This window comes from Phascolarctos cinereus, unplaced genomic scaffold, assembly GCF_003287225.1.
Source record: "Phascolarctos cinereus isolate Bilbo 61053 unplaced genomic scaffold, phaCin_HiC Scaffold_5;HRSCAF=322, whole genome shotgun sequence".
Taxonomy (NCBI): Eukaryota; Metazoa; Chordata; class Mammalia; order Diprotodontia; family Phascolarctidae; genus Phascolarctos; species Phascolarctos cinereus.
The window spans coordinates 350,927,929-350,947,938 of NW_027555958.1; the positions used below are offsets into that span (position 1 = coordinate 350,927,929).

The 20,010-nt window shown below is 35.9% G+C and overlaps 1 protein-coding gene across 1 annotated transcript in view; it reads left to right on the forward strand.

The window, feature by feature from the left end:
- Positions 1-20,010, forward strand: part of CNST (consortin, connexin sorting protein) — a 102,408-nt gene that overhangs the window by 67,889 nt on the left and 14,509 nt on the right. Inside the window, exons 5-10 of the mRNA XM_020982116.2 lie at positions 269-299; positions 1,218-1,304; positions 1,774-1,888; positions 4,570-4,591; positions 4,764-4,860; positions 14,483-15,375. Coding sequence (XP_020837775.1) covers positions 269-299; positions 1,218-1,304; positions 1,774-1,888; positions 4,570-4,591; positions 4,764-4,860; positions 14,483-15,375 — 1,245 coding nt within the window. The remainder of the gene's footprint in view (positions 1-268; positions 300-1,217; positions 1,305-1,773; positions 1,889-4,569; positions 4,592-4,763; positions 4,861-14,482; positions 15,376-20,010) is intronic.

The following is a 20,010-nucleotide window of genomic DNA, read 5'->3' on the forward strand; positions in this document are numbered from 1 at the left end:
TAATCTGGGAAATTATCTTTGATTTGAGACTGGAACAGGAAGAGAAGAAACTTGTTAATGGGATGAATGGGTTTCCTTGGGATAAATAGATATAGGATACTTCATCCTGATAGATTAATCTAATTACCAACTTCACTAATGAAAATTAAGCTAAATGAGGGTCTTTTTCTCTCTGATTTCTAAATAGGTTAAAGGTCCCGACAACCTCGTATTCTAAGTCTATCTCATCAATAAAATGCTAATCTCTGTCTATTGTTATTTTAAACAGATCGCGGAGACCTACTTTCAAGAAGAAGACTGTATCCTTTTCTATAGACCATTGCATGAGTTTTAGAGTTATCACCAAGTGGCTGATGGAACCCACTTCAGAATTTGGCATGCTTTATAACCAACATGTAGCTTTGGATATGTGCACTTTTTTTGGTTCCAGCGGCTAAAACCAAGAACATTAAGTAGAAGCTGCAAAGAAATAAATTTAGGTTTGATATTGAGGGAAGGGGAAAAAAAAATAAGCACTCATATAGTGCCTGCTGTGTGCCAAGGGACTGTAGTAAGCACTTTACAGATATCTGATTTGATCCTCACAACTCTGTGGGCAGGTGCTGTTATTATCTCTATTTTACAGTTGAGGAAACTGAAGCAAACAAGTTAAATGACTTGCCCAGAGTCACAGGGCTAGTAAGTGCCGGAGACATTTGAATTCAGGTCTTCCTGACTCCAGGCCCAGATGTCTATATACTGTGCCACCTAGCTGTCTTATCAGGGGAAAAAAAAACTTTCCCAAAATTAGAGATTTCTAGAAGTGAGGTGGGCTGTCTCATTAAGCCATCTTAGAATTCTTCATGCAAAGACTGGATGACCACTTGCTGAATATCTCATCATATGATGAGCATTCTTTTCTGGTTAGGAGTTGGACCAGATGACCTGAGAGGTACCATCCAACTTTGAAATTCTATGATTTTTGTGGATCTATCATCAGTTTCCATCATTCTCTCATATTATAAAATACCTTCATATAGTGTGCATAAAAATTGACTTTGTAAGGGCAGACAGGAAACTTTAGGTCTGAATGAGTTTTAAAATAGTAAAGCTATCTCATTTTAGGCAAACATTCTTTTTGACAAAACTAAAGCGTGACTCAAAATGTATTCAGCATAAATTACATACAGACATTTCTTTTGGTCTGCATTTATATTTTTCTCAAATCCTCTATTCAGATGAGAAGGCAATGAAATTCATTCATCTTGAAAGACTATATCATGAGCAGTTGCTTGCAAATCTGTCCTCCATTCAGGAGCAGTGGGGTAAGTACAGTTTGATTAAGAAAGAAGAATTCTCATTAGATAAAAGCTTGAGAAATTTGTTCTGGTTTTCTAAGCCAAAGATTATATCTTGTCCCAGCCAATTTGGTGTTACAAAAAATAAAAAAGAAAGTAGCATTTTTACTACAACTTCTTAACCTATTGTGAGAATATTTCCTCTCCTTTGGATTTTTGCTTTTGATATGATTACTTGGAAAAGAACTTTTCCCCTTTCTTTTCGCTGATTATTTTGCATGACCAAGTGGCATTCCCAGTTTTCTCTGTTTTAAAACCTAGAATGTTATTTAGTGTCTTTAAAAAAAAAACCAGTTGCTTTCTTGTTTAATCTCTATCAACTTTCTTAGTGATGAATCGCTATTTCATTTGTTCATTTGTTCACTAACTTTTACTTCCTAAAATAGTTTGTTAGCACACAGTGGCTAACGGTATTTTGTTGTTTTTTTCCACTTAGAAGCAAAATGGAAAACAGCAGAACCACATGCAGTTACATCTCTGAGGAATTCAGAAAAGGGATTGAATGGTGAAGAACTTGAAAGACTTGCTAAACTTTGCGCAACACATCAAGAGTGAGTGTAAAAGCTTTGGTTAGCCTGCAAGGGGGAATGCTGGAGAACCTCATTAGCATCTAGCATCTAATATTAGGAAAGACCCATTTAAAAATTAAGTTGACATTCTCACTAAGAGGATTCAAAACTATTCCTAACACAGTTACACTTTTATTCCCAAAATAATGATGGATTTTTTTTCTCTTCTCGTTGAGAATTACTGGAAGAGTAAACTAACAATCTCTATTATATTTGATGTAATTACTTTCAAACACTGCATACTAAATCATTTACTAGATTAAGAAGCTGCTTTTTGGTCTGTGACCTGGGGATCTTGTTGTGGGGGTTACTAGAAGGCTCAGAGGTGAGTAGAGAAGAGAAAAAAATGACCTTCTTGGTATCTTAAAGGATCTATTTGAATGACTAAAGCAGTATTTTCAGAGAATAATAATGATAATAGCTAGCATTTATATAGTACCTACTGTGTGCCAGGCATTGCGCTAAGCAGTTTACAAATATTATCTAATTTGGTTTACACAGTAACCCTGTGAGAGAGCCATTATTATTATCATTATCCCCATTTTACAGTTGAGGAAATTGAGGCAAACAGAGGTTAAGTGACTTGACTAGAGTCACACAACTAGTAAATAACTGACACTGGCTTGAACTATGGTCTTCCTGATTTCACCGTACCACTAAGCTACCCAGATATCCAGATTTTTTTCATTACCTTCAAAAGTTATCATTTTAATACAGTTATTACTTAAACTAGCCTGTTTTGGGTTTGTTTTTTTTTAATTACAGTTTTTAGTTAATTGGTAATTCTTGAAAAATGTGTAGGTAAGGTTCTCATTCGTGAAACACGTAGACGGGAATGTAAGGCTGGTTCAGTCTTAGGAAAACAATAAGCATAATTGACCATATTAGTATTATGAAACATACATTTCTATAGAGATCTTAAATCTTTCTAATTTCTTGCAAAATTTTTCAACCAACAAGTAGTTACTGCATACCTATTATATGAAAAATCAGTCTTCTTTAAAATTGGGGATATAATTTGCTTAGTAAAAATTCATTATATTGCTCATTAAAATTTACCTTTTTAAGTTATTTTTTTAAAATAAGGAATAAGACATCTAACTCACTATTTTCCCACCATGTTCGATCAACAGACATTTATTCAATACTTGCTGTGTGCCAAACATTGTGCCAGATGCTTATGTTCAAATGAATCATTTAATTTCTTCGATTCAGAGTCCACTCCATTAGGAAGACCACAACCCACTCTTGCCTGTCTATTCTGTGAGGCTGTTCCAAACCATTCCATAAGTTCATCACAAGGGCTCAATCCAACGTGCTCAAGGCCTTCCTCCATCTTACCTCATCACTAACCCATCTCTTCCTATCATGCAAATTCTTGTGGATGTATTTTACTACTGTTCTTTGGAATTGTAATAATAATCATTATTTGTTGCATTCATGCACATTTTGTACACATCATGTACTTTTCCATTACCTTCTGTGTAATAATCATTTTTAATTCTTTGGTAACTGTTGTATTCTATACCTTGCTGCCATGTAGCAACACTGTAGAATGTTGTGAAAAAGATGGGCCTTTGGTTTCATAGGAAGCATGAGGTCAATGAAGGAGCTTTGTAATTTCCTGAAAACAGTCTGGCCTTCTATTCTCCTCAGGTTCAGCTCTGGGCCCAACTTGGTGTCCAGCTGTACTCTATATTCTGTATGTTTTGGTGGACAAGCTGTACAGGTTATCTCTCCAGATGGACTGAAATCTGGACATTGTTCATTTGCTTCGTCTTTTCTAAGTGAACAGCCAAGTCAAACTATTTCAAATGATTACAGATGCCTTATAAGAGACTCTGCATTGTTTAGGGGCTGGATGTGTCTTCCTGACCCCAGGCCTGGCAGTCTATCTGTTGTGCCACCTAGCTGCCCCATGATGCATAATATATATAAGATAAATACAAAACAAAGATGGAGTGGTAAAAGAGAGAGACACTAATTGCTAGAGATATTAAGAAAGGCCTTCCATAGGAGCTGGTTCTTGAGCTCTCGTCTGAATGAAATTGGGCATTCTAAGAGCCAGAGATGAGGAATAATTTCATTCTAGGTATGACGGGCAGCCTACTTGATTAAAAGCATAGAGATTAGAGGCAGAATGTTGTACGTGAAGAAGAAGGAAAAGACTAGTTTATCTGTGTCACAGAATGGCAGAATTTCATTTTGGGGTTGTTTTTTGTTTTGGGTTTTTTTTTAGCATTTTAAGCATTTGTTAGATTTAACATTTTCCCCTAATAATTTATTCTTCCTCTTAAGGATTAATGCAGAATGTTTTCATTATGTTTGATCGCTTTATATTTTATAGCTATAAAAATATGTGTAATGTATTTTAAATTTATAATGAATTACAGTTTACATAAATTTTTTACATTTATAACTACAGTAAAGATTAAGTGCAGTTCACAGTAACTGGTCATCGAGTGAAATCAACATATGATATAGCTTTGCACTTTAAACTATGTGGACCAATGGTAATGTTTCAGCATTGGAAATGTTCAGTGCTAATATTAGAATCCAGAAGAGTGAATCCATTTTTTGCAGCAGTTTCAGTGACATTTGTTTGGAAGCACATTCTTGCTGGAAATGTTTTTTATTCTTTTTTTTCTCCATTTTCCCGACAGGCCTCTTCTCTCAAAACATAAGGTAAGAGATTGTTTGTTTTGAAAATAACCATAACAGAATATTGGTAGGAATATTTGTAGCATTGTACATGTGTAATAGATTTTTTTTTGACAATATTAAGATCTTTTTCAAATCATTACAGCTTTTTAACTTCAATTTAGCAGTTACCAGAAAAGATCTTACTGTTTTGCAGATCATAACTACTGAAAAGTCCTTGGAAGAGACAGGTTTTACACAGTTAACAGTAATTGGAGATTTGGAGGAAAGAGGAGCTGCAGCCAGAAAGTCAGGTCTGTGTTTCTGATTTAATTGAAATGTGATATTTTAACATTACTGTTGGTATTCTACAAGTCTTCCATCTACACCACACATGGCAGGCTGGTGGTTTGTTTTGGGGGGGTTTTATTACTTTTATCTTTTTAGAGAAGTGTATACCTATCTTTTGTTTTTTTATGGCTTTGTTCTGCTGTTTTTTGGTCATAAAATCTGAATTCTTAAAATATTTAAAATTAGTTTCTAAGTGTAATAGAGTTATGGCCATATAAAGACTATTTTTACGTGGATATCCTTCAAAAGTATAATTTTTCTCACCAGTGTAAGCCTTTGGTGAAAATTTTCTTACATGTGAAGTTACTTTTATAAAAGACCTTTATAGAAGTATGTTTGAGAACTCAAAAGTTTCATTTCTTTGCATAGCACATAGTTCACCAGTACTGTATGGACATCCTCAAGAAATTCAGATTATGCTACTTTAAATATATCTAGATTTAAATTACAGTTTGCTCAGTTGAGAAACATTGTTTCCTTTGTAGAACAGATATATTTTGTATCTGTGATGAATTTATACCAGTAAATCCTTTAATCCAGAAGTGTCAAATTCTGGCGGACAGACCAAACTGGATTAAAATGTAGTTGGTAAATGTTTAACAAAATTAAAAAAAAACAGAACAACATAGATGTTAATTTGTGGTTTTCTAATTTAACACGTGGCCTGCAGGCATCCATTTCTATTCAGATTTAACACCACTGCTTTAAATAATACCAGGAGCAAGTGGAAATGAATTCCTGTAGTCAAATCATCCTATCACTTTTTAAGAGCAATATTGTCCATGTGAAAAGGGAACTAAAGGTTAAAAAAAAGTGACTCTGTAGGTCTATAATTGTTGATGTCTTAAGTTATAAAGAGAACAGAATACAAAGGTAAAAGTGGAATTTAAAATAAATATCTTTGCCATTATATAGATAGGATGATTCTGAAGCTACAATCTTAATTTTGTGGGGCATAATCTTTTCAAAGTTCCTTTTCCATTCCCAGAAATAATGTATGGCAGGCCAAAAAGATGTGGCACCTAGGCTGTCTATAAGAGGTGTTGTCTAAGGAAGATCACAGTATGTGATGTCTCCTTCCCCTTCCACCCTTTTGCCATGGTTATGGAGAAGGTGGGACTTATCAAAGAAATCAGTCGATTATATTATGACCTGTATAAATATGAACTTCAAGTTATTTTTATCATTGGCTAGTAAATTCTACCTGATCCTTCCAAGTTCTTCCCTCCTGAGTCACTGCTTTGGAAGTACTCCAAAGAGATGCTCACACTCTGGGTGGGAGGATCAAATCTGCATAAGGATTAAATGAGATACTATATATAAAGTGCCTTGGCATCCTTAAAGTTCAATATAAAAGTTAGCCGTTATTATTGTGAGTTAGTAAAGAAATTATACATAGAAAATCTCAACTTTCATTTCCTTGAATAACATGTGCTTTACCAATATTGAATGGACTTCCCAAAGAAGTTCAGTTTATGCCTCTTTATTTATGCTTTTCCTTTCATTAAACAACTTGTATATATTTTCCATAAGTAATGAATTCATCATGGTTATTCAACTGCATTTTGCCCACTATGTTTAATGACCTGTTGTTTATGCTTGTTTCCCCAGTGATATCCCTATTCCAAGTTTCTATCCACAGCATATAGTATGGTTCCTTCACATTGTAGGCAGTCACTGCATGTTTATTTAAACAATTACGTCCCTAAAATTTTCAGTTAACACCTTTTGAAGTGAGCCATACATAAATTTGTCAAAATTTACAGTTATTTTTTAAACTGTTGTAAATATATACTGTAGTGAATTCATTCCTGTTTTGCTCACACTGAAAATTTTTCTTATTACAAAAAATGAATATTAGAGATATTAGAAATTACTATTAAATTAAAACTAATAGGGGCAACTAGGTGGCGCAGTGGATAGAGCACCGGCCCTGGAGTCAGGAGGACCTGAGTTCAAATTCAGCTTCAGATACTTGACACTTACTAGCTGTGTGACCCTGGGCAGGTCACTTAACCCCATTGCCTAGCCCCCCTAAAAAAAATTTAAAACTAATAGTAACTATTTTAAATTTGAATTAAAGTTGCATATTTATAAATGCAAGATTGTAGCATGTCATCTGTAACAGAGGAGGTGTCATGATGAAGTGAGACAGGCCCTGAATTAAGAGTCTGAGGAGCTTGGGTTTGAATCCCAGCTCTGCCACTTGTGACCTTTGTGGTCTTGGATAAATTACTTGAACCCTCTAGGCCTCAGTTTCCACATCTGCAGAGTGAATAACCTCCAAGGTCCCTTCCAGCTCTACAACTATGGTTATGGCTTACAACTCAGTTAATATTGAAATTATTATAAGTTGTGTTATCAACTTACAATCAAACAAGAATTTCTGCTACTGTAAGTGAATATACTTCAAGTTAGTTTTGCTCTCTGAGTTTCAGGACACATTGAAATATGCTTACATATGACAGTGTGAATGCAGGGAGACAGAGGGAGGTTAACATTTGCAAAGCACTTGACATGAATTATTTCATTTGATTGCCACAACAACCCTTTGTAAGTGTACTTACTATTCCTACAGGCTAAGTGACTTACCCAAGATCACTCTGCCAGTGTCAGAGATAGGATTTGAAATCAAGAGGTCTTGTGGAGATCAAATCCAATGTTTTACCCACTCTGCTAAGCTGTTTCATATACCCTGAAAGAGAAAATGGATTAACAATCAGAGTGCCTGGGTTCAAATCCACTAGCAAGTCAGTGCCTCTCCCACAGCCTTAGTTTTCTCATCTTTAAAATAAGGTGGTTGGACTAAATGATCTCGAAGACCCCTTCCAGATCTAAATCCAAAATCCTATTAAAGATTAAGGCATTCAAACATACTTATGAGATGCAAACATAGTTTGGTTTATTGATAGGTGCTAATGATCTGTGATATAAGCAGAACTTATTAGGTAAATAAGTGAATAATTAGCTTGTTTGCAAAGGGGAAAAATAATTATTCGTTAACTAGTTGTTCCTGTTGTCAAAATCAGTTTGGCTTCAGTTTCAAGTCCTGAGACAGACACATAAACAGTAACGAAGCCAAAAACCCCACAGTTTACTGAGTGCTCGTGTTTGCAGAGTAAGTACTGTGGAAGGTTATAGCAGAAAATAGGTTTGTTGTTTGCCCTGAAATAGCCTGTAAAAAGATTCCCATGACATGGTTATGTGTATAGTCTGTAGGAAAAATGGACATCTAAAAGCCCTTGAAACCTGGCTTAGGTTTAATGTCACATTAAAAAAAATGCAACTACAAAGTGATTAATTAGAAATTTTGGTATATTTCCTCTATTTAAGATATTAAATATGCTGGCATCATATAAAATTACAGTAGGTTTTGCAGAGAATAAGTGAATTCCATGCTATTTTTTTTAAGCATTCAAGGATATAAGGGAGTGATCATTTCCAACTTATAAAGGCTACATATTAAGACCTATAAAATAGAGTAGTCAGTCACTTTACCTGGAAAACCCCAAGACAATTTATCCCTAAACTCTTTCCATTTCTGCTGGAAGTATTAAAACCCTAATTGTAGCCTTGAAAATAATTTCCAAAAATGTGTTATTGTATTTTTACTAGTCTCCCTGCCATGCAATTTGATTTGTTACTTTGGATTCAGTCAGAAGTCAGTAACAAATATGGGTACTACTTCTTTTTCTTTAATAAGCCCCAGTTAATAAACTGCAGTCTGTGAGCATTACTGACTGGAAACGACACAAACCAGCTATAAATTATTCTTTGCTTTCTTCCAATAATTCGCATCTTTGTCATTAACTTCTTCCATTCTACTACTAGCACTGTTGGCAGTGTCATTGTGATACGACTTCTGACAGTGGTTAACCATGGTGACTTGTTATTATTCACACAGAAATTTGGCTTCACTTGATAGTAAAAGTCACAAGTTTATTTTAAATGTTGAGGTCGTGAAACTGTAGCTGTGTTGTTTTTCTTACATAGATTATACTGTGCCCTCTAACCACAGAAACAGGGGGACTTATCAGTTATCCTTGCCCTGAAAGGGCCAGGCATCCTGGTAGTACAGCAGCTTGTTTTAAATTTGACGTACCTAGCACCTAAACCTTTCGTTTTCCCAGGCAAATCTTCCAGGAACCCAAGATAACAGACCAGCCTTTTATTTCTGCTGTTGATTTATTGATATATAGATGAAATATCTTTCTCCCCCCAAGGAATTTAACACCTAGAATCTACTTAATTAGGGCTAGTTGCACTTCATAGAAAGCTGCTAGTTCTGCTAGATGCTTCAGTGGATAGTGTTGGTCTCAGAGTCAGGAAGACCTGAGTTCAGATCCAGACACAGATGTTTACTAACTGTGTAATCCTGGGCAAGTAACTTAACTTCTGTGTGCCTCATTTTTCTCAAATATAAAATGAGGACAATGCTTATCTCACAGAGCTGTTGAGAGGGTCAAATAAGATGATATTTATAAAACAATTTGCAAACCTTAAATTGCTAGCTATTTTTTTTCCAGTCTGTTATAATAGATTTTTACCTGATAACCTTTCAGTCTATAGACATTTCCATATTTTATATTTTGTGTCAGGCATACCTCAAAGATACTGCAGTTTAGGTTCCAGACCTCTACAATAAAGAGAATATGGCAATAAAGCGAGTCACAGATTTTTTGGTTTCCCAGTGCATATAAAAGTTACATTATACTATATCGTAGTCTGTTAAGTGTACAATAGTATTAAGTCTAAAAATGCAATGTATGTATCTTAATTTAAAAATTCCTTATTACTAAAAAATTCTAACCACCATCTGAACCTTCAGGGGGTTGGAATCTTTTTGCTGGTGGAGGGTCTTGGTTTGATGTTGATGGCTTACTGATCAGAGTGGTGGGTACTGAAGCTAGAGATGGCAGTGGCAATTTCTTAAAATAAGACAGCAGTTAAGTTTTCCGCACTGTTGGACTCTTCCTTTCACTTGAACACCTAGAGGCCATTGTAGAGTTATTAATGGGCCCAATTTCACTATTGTTGTGTTTCAAGGAATAGGAAGGACCAAAGAGATCATGGAAGGGAGAGAGATTGGGGAATGGCCAGTGGGTGGAGCAATCAGAACACATATCACATTCATTGGTTAAGTTCGCCATCTTCTATGGATGCAGTTTGTGGTGCCCCAGAACAGTTACAGAAGTAACATCAAAGATCACTCATTATAGATTACCATAAAAGATAAAATAATAATGAAATTTAAAATATTGTGACAATTACTAAAATGTAACACAGAGACATGCTGTTGGAAAAATGGCACTGATAGACTTGCTCGATACAGAGTTGCCACAAACCTTTGATTTGTTTTTTTAAAAAACACACGATCTCGGGGCAGCTAGGTGGCGCAGTGGATAGAGCACTGGCCCTGAAGTCAGGAGTACCCGAGTTCAAATTCAGCCTCAGACCAAAACTTGACACTTACTAGCTGTGTGACCCTGGGCGAGTCACTTAACCCCAATTGCCTTAAAAAAACACACAATATCTGCAAAGCTCAATAAAGGGAAGCACAATAAAATGACATATGCCTGCACTTGGTACTAATAAACACGTTTTTAATCTGTTGGTTTTTTCAGCTATGTCTCGCAGATTTCATATTTAAGTTTAAAATTAATATATAGCTAATACTGTTTAGCACCTTTGGCTCCATATCATAAACAGTTTCTTTGTTTTCTCTCTACTAGAAAAACAGTTCAATTCCTGATACCTTTTCTCAACTAATAACCTTTTCTACTAAAGAAAAAACAATTCATGATTAGAGCTGACGCATCTGTCCATTATCAGGTTTAGGATCCAAACTTTCTAAAGACCTAAATAACATTAATTTTAAATGTAAAATTCACAACTAGTAGCTGACTAAACTCAACAATTATAGTATTATATGTCATATTAAAGAATGTAAACAAATTGATTTTTACTTTTGAATCATCTTTTGTGATTTTAAATACAATAACTTTTTACTGAGAACCTGCCATGTGTTCCATGATTATTTCTCTTTATATTTAGTAAAATGTAGGTAACTTTTTCTATGAGTCATACATTTCTCCCCCCTCCAAATTTAAGCATGTAAAAGATACCAAAGATTGTCTTCATATTGTTTCCAAATGAACAAATACAGTAGGAATATACACAATGCTAATTTATATGCCCTCTAAGGAGTTACTGAAGGAATCCACAAAAAAAAAAAATTGAATTGTGCCTCAGGTGTACTACGTGTTGGCTACTAATGAATCAAATTATAGTATATATTCAGTCATTATTAACCTCAGCTATAGTAAAGCCAGAAACTTCGCGTTTAAAATCTCTGTGTTTTATAAATTATTTATGTCATCATCAACAGACATTTGCTTTGAATTGTTTTATTAAGAACTGAACATGACAGTCCCTTGGGTAGGCATGCATATGAAGATGGACCTGGAAAACAGATAATGTAGTATATAATATAGTTTCCTTTCTGTCCTTTTCTCATAGCCGTATACTATTCCTTATTTTTTCTGCATATTTGAGCTTTCCAATGTCTCTAATATTTTTTTTGTCCTAATTGGAGAGCATATAATTTTTTAAATTTGTCTTATAGTTCTTTGTTTTCTTCTAATAAATCATAGGATTTAGAGATGGAAGTAACCTTAAAGATCTAATCCAACTCCCTTATTTTACATATGGGAAAACTGAGGCTCAAAAAAGTTAACTGACTTGCCCTGGGGGTTTATATAAGTGCCAAAACTGAGGTTTGGGACTCAGTCCTCTGATTCCAGATCAGGTACTTTTTACAATTTATTTTTGATGCCTTTTTGGAGAAAGAGAAGCACTGTACATGGTGGGTAGAGTTGGATTTAAGACCTGCCACCATTACAAACTGGCTTAACCTTGGGCAAGTCAATTAACTTGTCATTATTCTAGGCCAGAGCTTCATAAACTTTTTCTACTTGTGACCCGTTCAGCACTATCTAGGCAACTCTTGAAGAATATATAAGGTGCAGAGAAGGTTCTCATCTTCACTGGTAAAGGGAATTTCCTCATCTGGAAATATGAGGAAATCTTTCTATGTATCCTTGAGATGACAGGTCCAGTCATATGTCCTGTCAGAGGATAGGGTGGTGGGGAACTTCCAACCCGCGATGGATTTCATCAAGCCTTCAGGGTGATGCTGATGCCACAGTCCAGAGAATAATTTCCACCAAGATAGAGTTACCCCATTAAGAATGAAACTGTATGGATTAAAAATGTAAGAATCAGTTTAAACAGCTACAAAGAGCTCTTAACTGATTATCCTACATTTCAGTGGATAGAAGTTAAGAGGTGGTGACTGGCAGCGTTTCACAACCACAGAGATTGTCAGAATGTATGACTCCTCCAAACCTAACGACCTGTTTTCTTTCCCTCAGTCATCTTTCCCTCTTATCCTCTTGTGTCTCCCTATTTTTCCCTCTCTATTCCTCTCATTCCTTCTGACTCTCCCTCTTTGTTTCAGTACCTTTTCCCTCCCCTATTGTTTTTCTTTCTCCTCCCCTTTCTCTCTGCCTCATCATTTCTTTCTCATTTCCTTTGCTTTTATTTCTACTTATGTATGCTGTTGTTTTCCCTTTAATTTTTACTACTATAATTAAACTAAAATAATTGCAGCTAGTTTTGAGGGGGGAGGCATAAATATCCCAGTTTGGAGGGCAGGATTGGGAGAGGGCGTGGAAGGAAGATGAGCAGTCTTCTTGAAGAGGAGGGATGGAAGTCCCTGGGCCTGGGGGCAGTAGGATCATAGGATCATGTAGATCCAGAGATAAAAGGTACCCCAAGGCTAAATAGTCCAATCCTGTGTAATGTACTGTGTAAAAAACTGGCCTAGTATCCAGGAAGACCTGGGTTTAAGTTCTGCCCCAAACAATAGACTTAGTGCCCGTGTAACCCTTGGTGAGTCACTTAACTTTTCAATGATCACCATAAGCAACTCTCTAAGACTATAACTTGCAGAGAAGATGCCAACTTGTAGTAGAAGGAGTTTCCTCATCTGGGAGTTCCCTCCCACAGGTCCAATCCCTACCCTGCCTCTTTAGAATGTCTTATACTTATTTTACATTCTGAAAAAAAATTTTTTTTTGGTTGTCCAAAAAATAATTAGGCTTTTTGTTAAATTGCCTCTGTGGTTACTTTAAAACTTTCTTCTAGAATATATTTGCATGTAATTTCAAAGAAAGTAATTTCAAGATTATTATGCTTAGATAAATATGTATATTTTAAGTCAGTTCAGTTCAGCATCTGTTAAGGTTCTTGTTAAAGTCTTTCCCAGTTCTGAATCATCAGCCTGCCTTGTTAGAGCCCTCCATGTGATAAGGGCTGTGGATAGTCTAGTAGTCTAGATAAAACATAGTGCTAGCCCCACCCTGTGGAGCTTACAGTTTTCCAGAGAATGTGATCTGCCAACGGGATCATTAGCAAGCAGAATCAGGGAAGACTTCATGGAGATGGTGGAAGTTTGACAGTTTGAGGGAGAAAGCCATCCAAGAAGTTGAGAAGAAGGGGTGTATATGAAGGAATGGTAGTAGTCTGGTTTGGCTAAATTATAAGTGGACAGTGCAGGAAATCATATGCAAGAAAGGTAGGTAGTGTTAACAGATTGTGGAGAGCTTTGAATGACAAGGTGAGGATTTGAAACTGATTGGCAGTGGGGAGCTGTTGAAAAGTTTTGAACAGGATTGACATGACCATATATATGCTTAAGAAAAATTAATCTGACAGCAGTGTGAAGGATGGATTGCAGGCAGGAAAAAAAAATGAATACAGGAAGACCAGTTAGTAAGCTATTAAAATAGTCCAGGCATGGAGTAAATTCCAGTAGATAAGAACAAATACAGATTCCTCTTTTTGGGGGGGGGAGGGTGGCGGGGGGAGAGATTTCATAATCATTAGAAATCTTGCTGGTGTAGATCTTTTTTTTTATCCTAAAAAAAAAACTCCACATTTTTATGCCTCAAACAAGTATTTTGTAATAATACACGTTACCCTTCTGAACTTGAAAAATGTTTTACAAATACAATGTCATTTGGTACTAAATAAAAGTACAAAAACTGTCTAGATTATTTTAAAAATACTATTTCTGTTCAGTTCAATCTTTTCCAATTATGTCTGACTCCATTTGGGGTTTTCTTAGCAGAGATACTGTATTGGTTTGCCATTTCCTTCTTCAGCTCATTTTACAGGTGAAGAAACTGAGGCAAACAGGGTTGGCTGGCTCAGGGTCACAAAGCTATTAAGTGTCTGGGGCCAGATTTGAACTCAGAAAGATGAGTCTTCCCAACTTCAGGTCCAGCACTCTTTCCGCTGCACCATTCCTTTTCATTAATACCTTTTTAAATGGTTTTGAATGAGATATACTTAGTTCTATTTGCCAATACATTGATTAGGAAATAATTAAGCTTACTCTTACCTTGTTACTCTTAAGTTGAATATTCTTGCAATAGATTCCACCTAGAAATGTTCTGTCTTATCTTTATTCACTTACAAAGTCATTTTTCATATTGAAAGGTTTTTTTTTTTAATCATTAGAGAGCAAAACTTGGACTGTCATTGAATCAAGGAAAGAAAACCAGCATAAAGAGGAAGAGAAAAGCGAGAGGAGTCTGTCCAATAATCAGAGTGATAAGCTGATGGAGGCAGTCAGTCCTTCAGTAAGTGCCAGCAAAGACCACATGGAGGAGCAGCAGTGCAGGGCTGAATCAACATCGGAGTCACACACCCAGCCCTCAGAGACAGTGGGCAGCGGGCCTGGCTCTGATTCTTCTGAGAATCCTTGTAAGGAGGACAGCTGCTTACTGCTGGGTGAGACAGAAGTCTGTGAGGATGTAGCCAAAAGAGAGGGAATTGCTAACAGACCTAAGGTGCTGATTTCTGATAGATCAATGGTAGATCCCTTGACTTTATCAAGCAGTGAACATATACCTCTTTCTCTGAATCCTGAAGATGAAAATTTACAGGCTGAAGGAAATGGACTCCTACGGCAACCTCAGGATGTTCCTGATGTGACTGCGAAAGAAGAACTTGAAAACAATGCATTAAATCAGCAGCAACCCGATCTTACAGACAGTGATGGAAAATTACCACCAGAAAATGTGCGTTGTGAAGATAACAGAGCATCTGACTTGGAGGATCCAGAACTACGTATAGCACCAGAGGAATGGGGAGAAGAGGAGGAGGAGGAAGAGGTGGAGGAGGAGGAGGAGGAAGTCAGTAAAGAAACAAAAGATTACTTGAAAAAGCTTCTAGAAGGATGCCTAAAAGACACTGGGCCTTGTCTTCCATATGAAGAAAATCAGGAAGACTCTGACACCCTTCAAGATCTTTCACCTGAAGAAGCATCTTATAGTCTACAGGAGCCTCTGCCTTCTGATGAGAGCTGCCTTTCTCTTGATGATCTTGCAAAAAGGATAGAGATCGCAGAGGTAAATCTGAGAGATTTAATACCAAAGATCAGAGTTAGAAATAAATGATACTTTAAGATGAATTTATTTATACATATATATATATGCACACATTTTAAAATGGAATGTTAACTTATATAATTAAGATGTTAATTTTGGGGGGATGGGGGTGATTTACCACTTGTCCTGGACACAAGAGAGAATCTTAACTTAATTTCTGTTATTAGGACTTAAATCTTAATTACTTAAATCAGTTGACAAGTATCTATGTGCCTAGTGTGTGCCCCATATATGCGCCATAAATTGTTTTTAGTAATGATTTTTTGAAATTCATGAAATATCTACTTACAGGTCTCTGGATACAGTTAAGTCATACTTATTAATAACTAGCAAAGACCTTTAATAAATGTAACTTGTATAAGGCAGTAAAAGAAAGTTGAGCACATAAGAATTATTATCCAAGTAGAACTTTTAGTTATGTCATTTCAATGAAGTTTTTTCTTTCCTTTTCATATAGAAGATAAAATTTAGTATATTCCACTTTTTAATTTTAAAAAATTTTAATCTTCATAGAGAATAGAAAAAATAATTTAAAATATTAAAGCAGTATAGGAATAAGTTTTTATTCTGATCTTAATAAACATAGTGTTTTGAGGACAAGCCTAGTAGTGCTCACTGACTGGCTAAAGATGGGCTACCCAGTAGCACGAATGTTATAAGTAATTCAAATCCAAATTTTTTTCTAAAGAAATCAAAACCATCTTAAGTAAAACAAGTTCTAACAAAAAATAACAATTTTTTTAGAGAAAGTGATTTTGTTGTTCCCTATAGTTTAGTGGAATAATAGCCAAACCCACAGGGAGGGCCTTTTTTTTTTTCCCTAAGTCATTGTTAAGTTTCATTCTTACCTTTTGATTCTGTGCTTGTTTTATCTACAATTGATCATGGTAGAATTCTAGATTAAATCATAAAGCTACTCTACCAAGTATATTCAGTAAGCCAAGATTAAAGGCAAACAAATAATTACATGGATATAAAACTGTTTGAAATGTTTTTTTTCAAGATTCCAGTAACATTTAAAACCTTAATTGCTGCTAAAGTAGGACATCAGCTTTTTTTTTATTCTCAGTTTCCTTCATTTACTGTTTATGGTTGATTTTCCAGGAATAATTCTCCTTTTAAGTTTTTCTTGACATAATTAAGCAGAGTAAATGATAAAGTATTTTGATACTCTTCACTTTCATTTATTTTTGTCTCTGTGCAACCCAGTATAAATTCATTGAAGCAAATCCCTAAATCTCCTTCCCTGGAATGGGAAAGGTATTAACCACAGATCCATAAAGAAGAAGTGAAAATTTAAGCTGAATTGAAGCAGTCTATGAAGTCATGCTGTCTGTACAGCCATCATGGGTGGAGAATAAGAAAGAGTGCTAAGTGTGACGCAGAGTGCCCAGGGTGGGGCAGAGAATGACCAAAGGTGTCTTGTAAACCTATTTAAATATGTTTATCAATGCAGATTGCTCTTATTATACTAGAGTGGTAAGCTCTTCACAGTGTGACTTACAGGTGTAGAATTTTAGAGCTAAGAGACCTATGGGGTCATCTGATCTTCCAGCCTCCTTTTATAGAAGAGGAAGTTGAAGCATCAAGAGACAAAATCCAAAGAACTGGAATTAAAGACTGACTGGATTGTAATCCGAACTCTGTCACTGTTTTAGACCAAAAACACAACGTAGGTTATACTAATTTATCTTATTCAGCAGAAGCAGTGTATTAAATATCTTCTATGTCTAGAGCACTGTGCTTAGACCCTGGAGAAGAGAGGAAATTTAGTTGACACCAAATATTTTGTCATATCAATTAATTTAATTTTTAAGTTGGCCTTTTTGTGTGAAACCACCTCTTGTACATTAGCCAAATTAATATCAACCTTCTAGCTGTAAATTCTAAGAGTCTCTGAGCTAAAATTCAAATTCTGACAGATTTTTTTCCTATGGAAAAAAGTGGCTCGTTCTGTAACCTTTTTTTTCCTTTATAAGTTGCCTTGTTTATTTTTGTTGTTGTTGAATTGAATGTAGACAGTGCCTCAGTGGATAGACTGCTGGGCTTGAAGTCTGGCCTCAGATACTTATTAGCTGTATGAGCTTGAGCAAGTCATTTAACAGTTGTCTTCCTCAGTTTCCTTGTTTGTAAAATGGTAATAATAATAGCACCTACCTCACAGGTGATCCTCTGCATCACCAAGCTGATCCTAAAGTGAAAGCTTATTCTTAGAGCCTAGCGTCCAAGGGTCAGAGCCCAGATTCTGGTGGAAGGTGGATGAGGAAGATGGCCAGAGTGCCTTTGGCATGGTTTGAAAATAACCAAGAAGTGCATCACCTGTAGGCCTTTCTTTTCATGTGCTGTGCATGCTTCTGGGACAGCAGTCAGGGGTCATGGTGTTTTCTAGCCAGCTCGGCTTAGCAGTCCACCTCTTAATGACAGAAGTCAGTTTACTCAAAAAAGAACAGTCCCTGATAACACAATAATTCAGATATAGCCCAGGCTCCCAGTCTTTGGAAAGGAGCTAAGATTTTGTCCTTTCCCTCTAGAGCAGGGGTTCTTAACCTGGGGTCCATGACCTTTTTTTTTTTTTAATGCTTCAATAATTTTAATATAATTGATTTCTTCTATAATCCTATTTATTTTATGCATTTTAAAACATTCTGGAAGAAATCCATAGGCTTCATTCAACAGACTTCCAGAGGGGTCCATGACAAAAAAATAGTTAGGCATGTTTGAGAACCCTTAGCTATGTCCTCTTCTTTATGGGCCATCTGATTCCTTCCCTAAAGACAACAACCACATTGATCTTCTATGACTCCTAAACAATTAAGAGTCTTTTTTTCACTATACCACTTGTTTGACAAATATATACCCCTTAATGTTATTAGGCATTTTTTTATGGATCTGAATTTTAACTTTTAAGTTGCAGAACAGTAGCTTTATGCATTAGTAGAAGGGGCTTACTCACCAGGAGCTGCCTACACAGAAGAACTACAGGTGTGAAAAAGTAGATAAATATTTATAAAGTTGAAATAGGGGACCACAGAGCTACACACCCTGATAGGGCCAGAAAACTCTTTGTTGCTGTTGATTGTCAAAGTCTGACTTTTCGAGGATTTGCATAAACAAGTCTAGTGATGGAAAATAGGCTTTTTTTTTTCATTTACTAATATGAAACAAAAATGTGCAGTCTTAGAGTGGGTTTTGTTTCTTTTTAAAAATTATGTTCCTTAAATGGGTCTATGCTTTTCTTGGTTTTAATATAACTGCTGACAAATGGATCCACCCACCTAAGTTGACGTGAATTGTACATTAAAAAGAAGCAGTACGATGTCCTGTCCCTGTCATCATTTCATTACCATTTAGGATGATGTCAGTATTCATTCTTTAAGCCAGCAAGCCTCATTATGGGGGGGGGGACAACAGCCAGCAGGTGCTTCTTAATCAAGAAACATGCAATTCCATCTCTTGGAAAAAACCATAGAGTTTATAATTAATATTTCACCCGAATTATCCTTCCTTTTGAGATTGCCAACATTGAATCCATTTCGTTTTTGTTCTTTATTCTTATTTCTTGCTGATTGGATGTTCCACTCTATTGGATTTAGTTTTGCAGTCTCTAAGATTAATGCAATATCCTGCCTGGCAAATATTTTTGCTTCATAGGATTAGAGATATAGAACTGAAAGGAACTTTAGAGGTCATCTAGTCCTACTCCTCCAGATGATGAGACTGAAACCCAGCAAAGTTAAGAGACTTGACCAAGGCCACTCAGATATTAAGTGTCAAGAGAGATTTGAACTCAGGTCCTTTGATTGTAGCAATAATGTTCTTTCTTCTATGACTTGCTGCCTCCCAATCAGTCATTTTATTGCCATTTTGAATATAAGTGAGCCAGGGTTCACAGCGGTTAAGTCATTTGCCTCTGTTCACACACTAAGTCAGAGGCAGGGTATGATCCTAGGTCTTCCTAATTCCGAGGGTCCAATTCTACCTCCTCTGCCATGGGGTCTCTATATAACTGGCCTTTTTATCCTCTGCAGGATTCATTAAATTCATTCATGTCAACAGTATCAGATGTTAATTTGCATTTAGCTCCATCTTTAATAGCGTGTGTGTGTGTAAAGTACATCCAGGTCTTACAGTTTTCCTCAGTAATATCCAATGCATTTTCCGTATGTCAAGCCTACTCTCCTAGTTTTATATTAGCTGATACACATTTCTAAGCCAAATGTCAGATTTCTAAAAATGGGATCCATTGTTTAAGTATTTCCTAATTGTGGTAGAATGCAGAATAGTGTTACTGTAGAGTTAGAAATCATTTCCAAAAATGATTTTGAGAAAGAAAATTGGATTGAAATCTTGTAATTCACTTCAGTAAACCTTTGTTACATGCCTATTGCTGAGTATGGTATGCTTGGTTTGAGGGAAATTCCAAAAGACATTTGATAAAGTCTCTTGTGGGATAATAAGGTAGATTCCTACTGGATGATAATTTAGGTGGATTGAGAACTGGTTGAGTGACTAGACCCAGAAAGTGCTTATCAGTGGGTTGCTATCAATTTAGAGGGAGGTTTCTAGTGCAGCGTCCCCAAAGATCTGTCCTTAAGC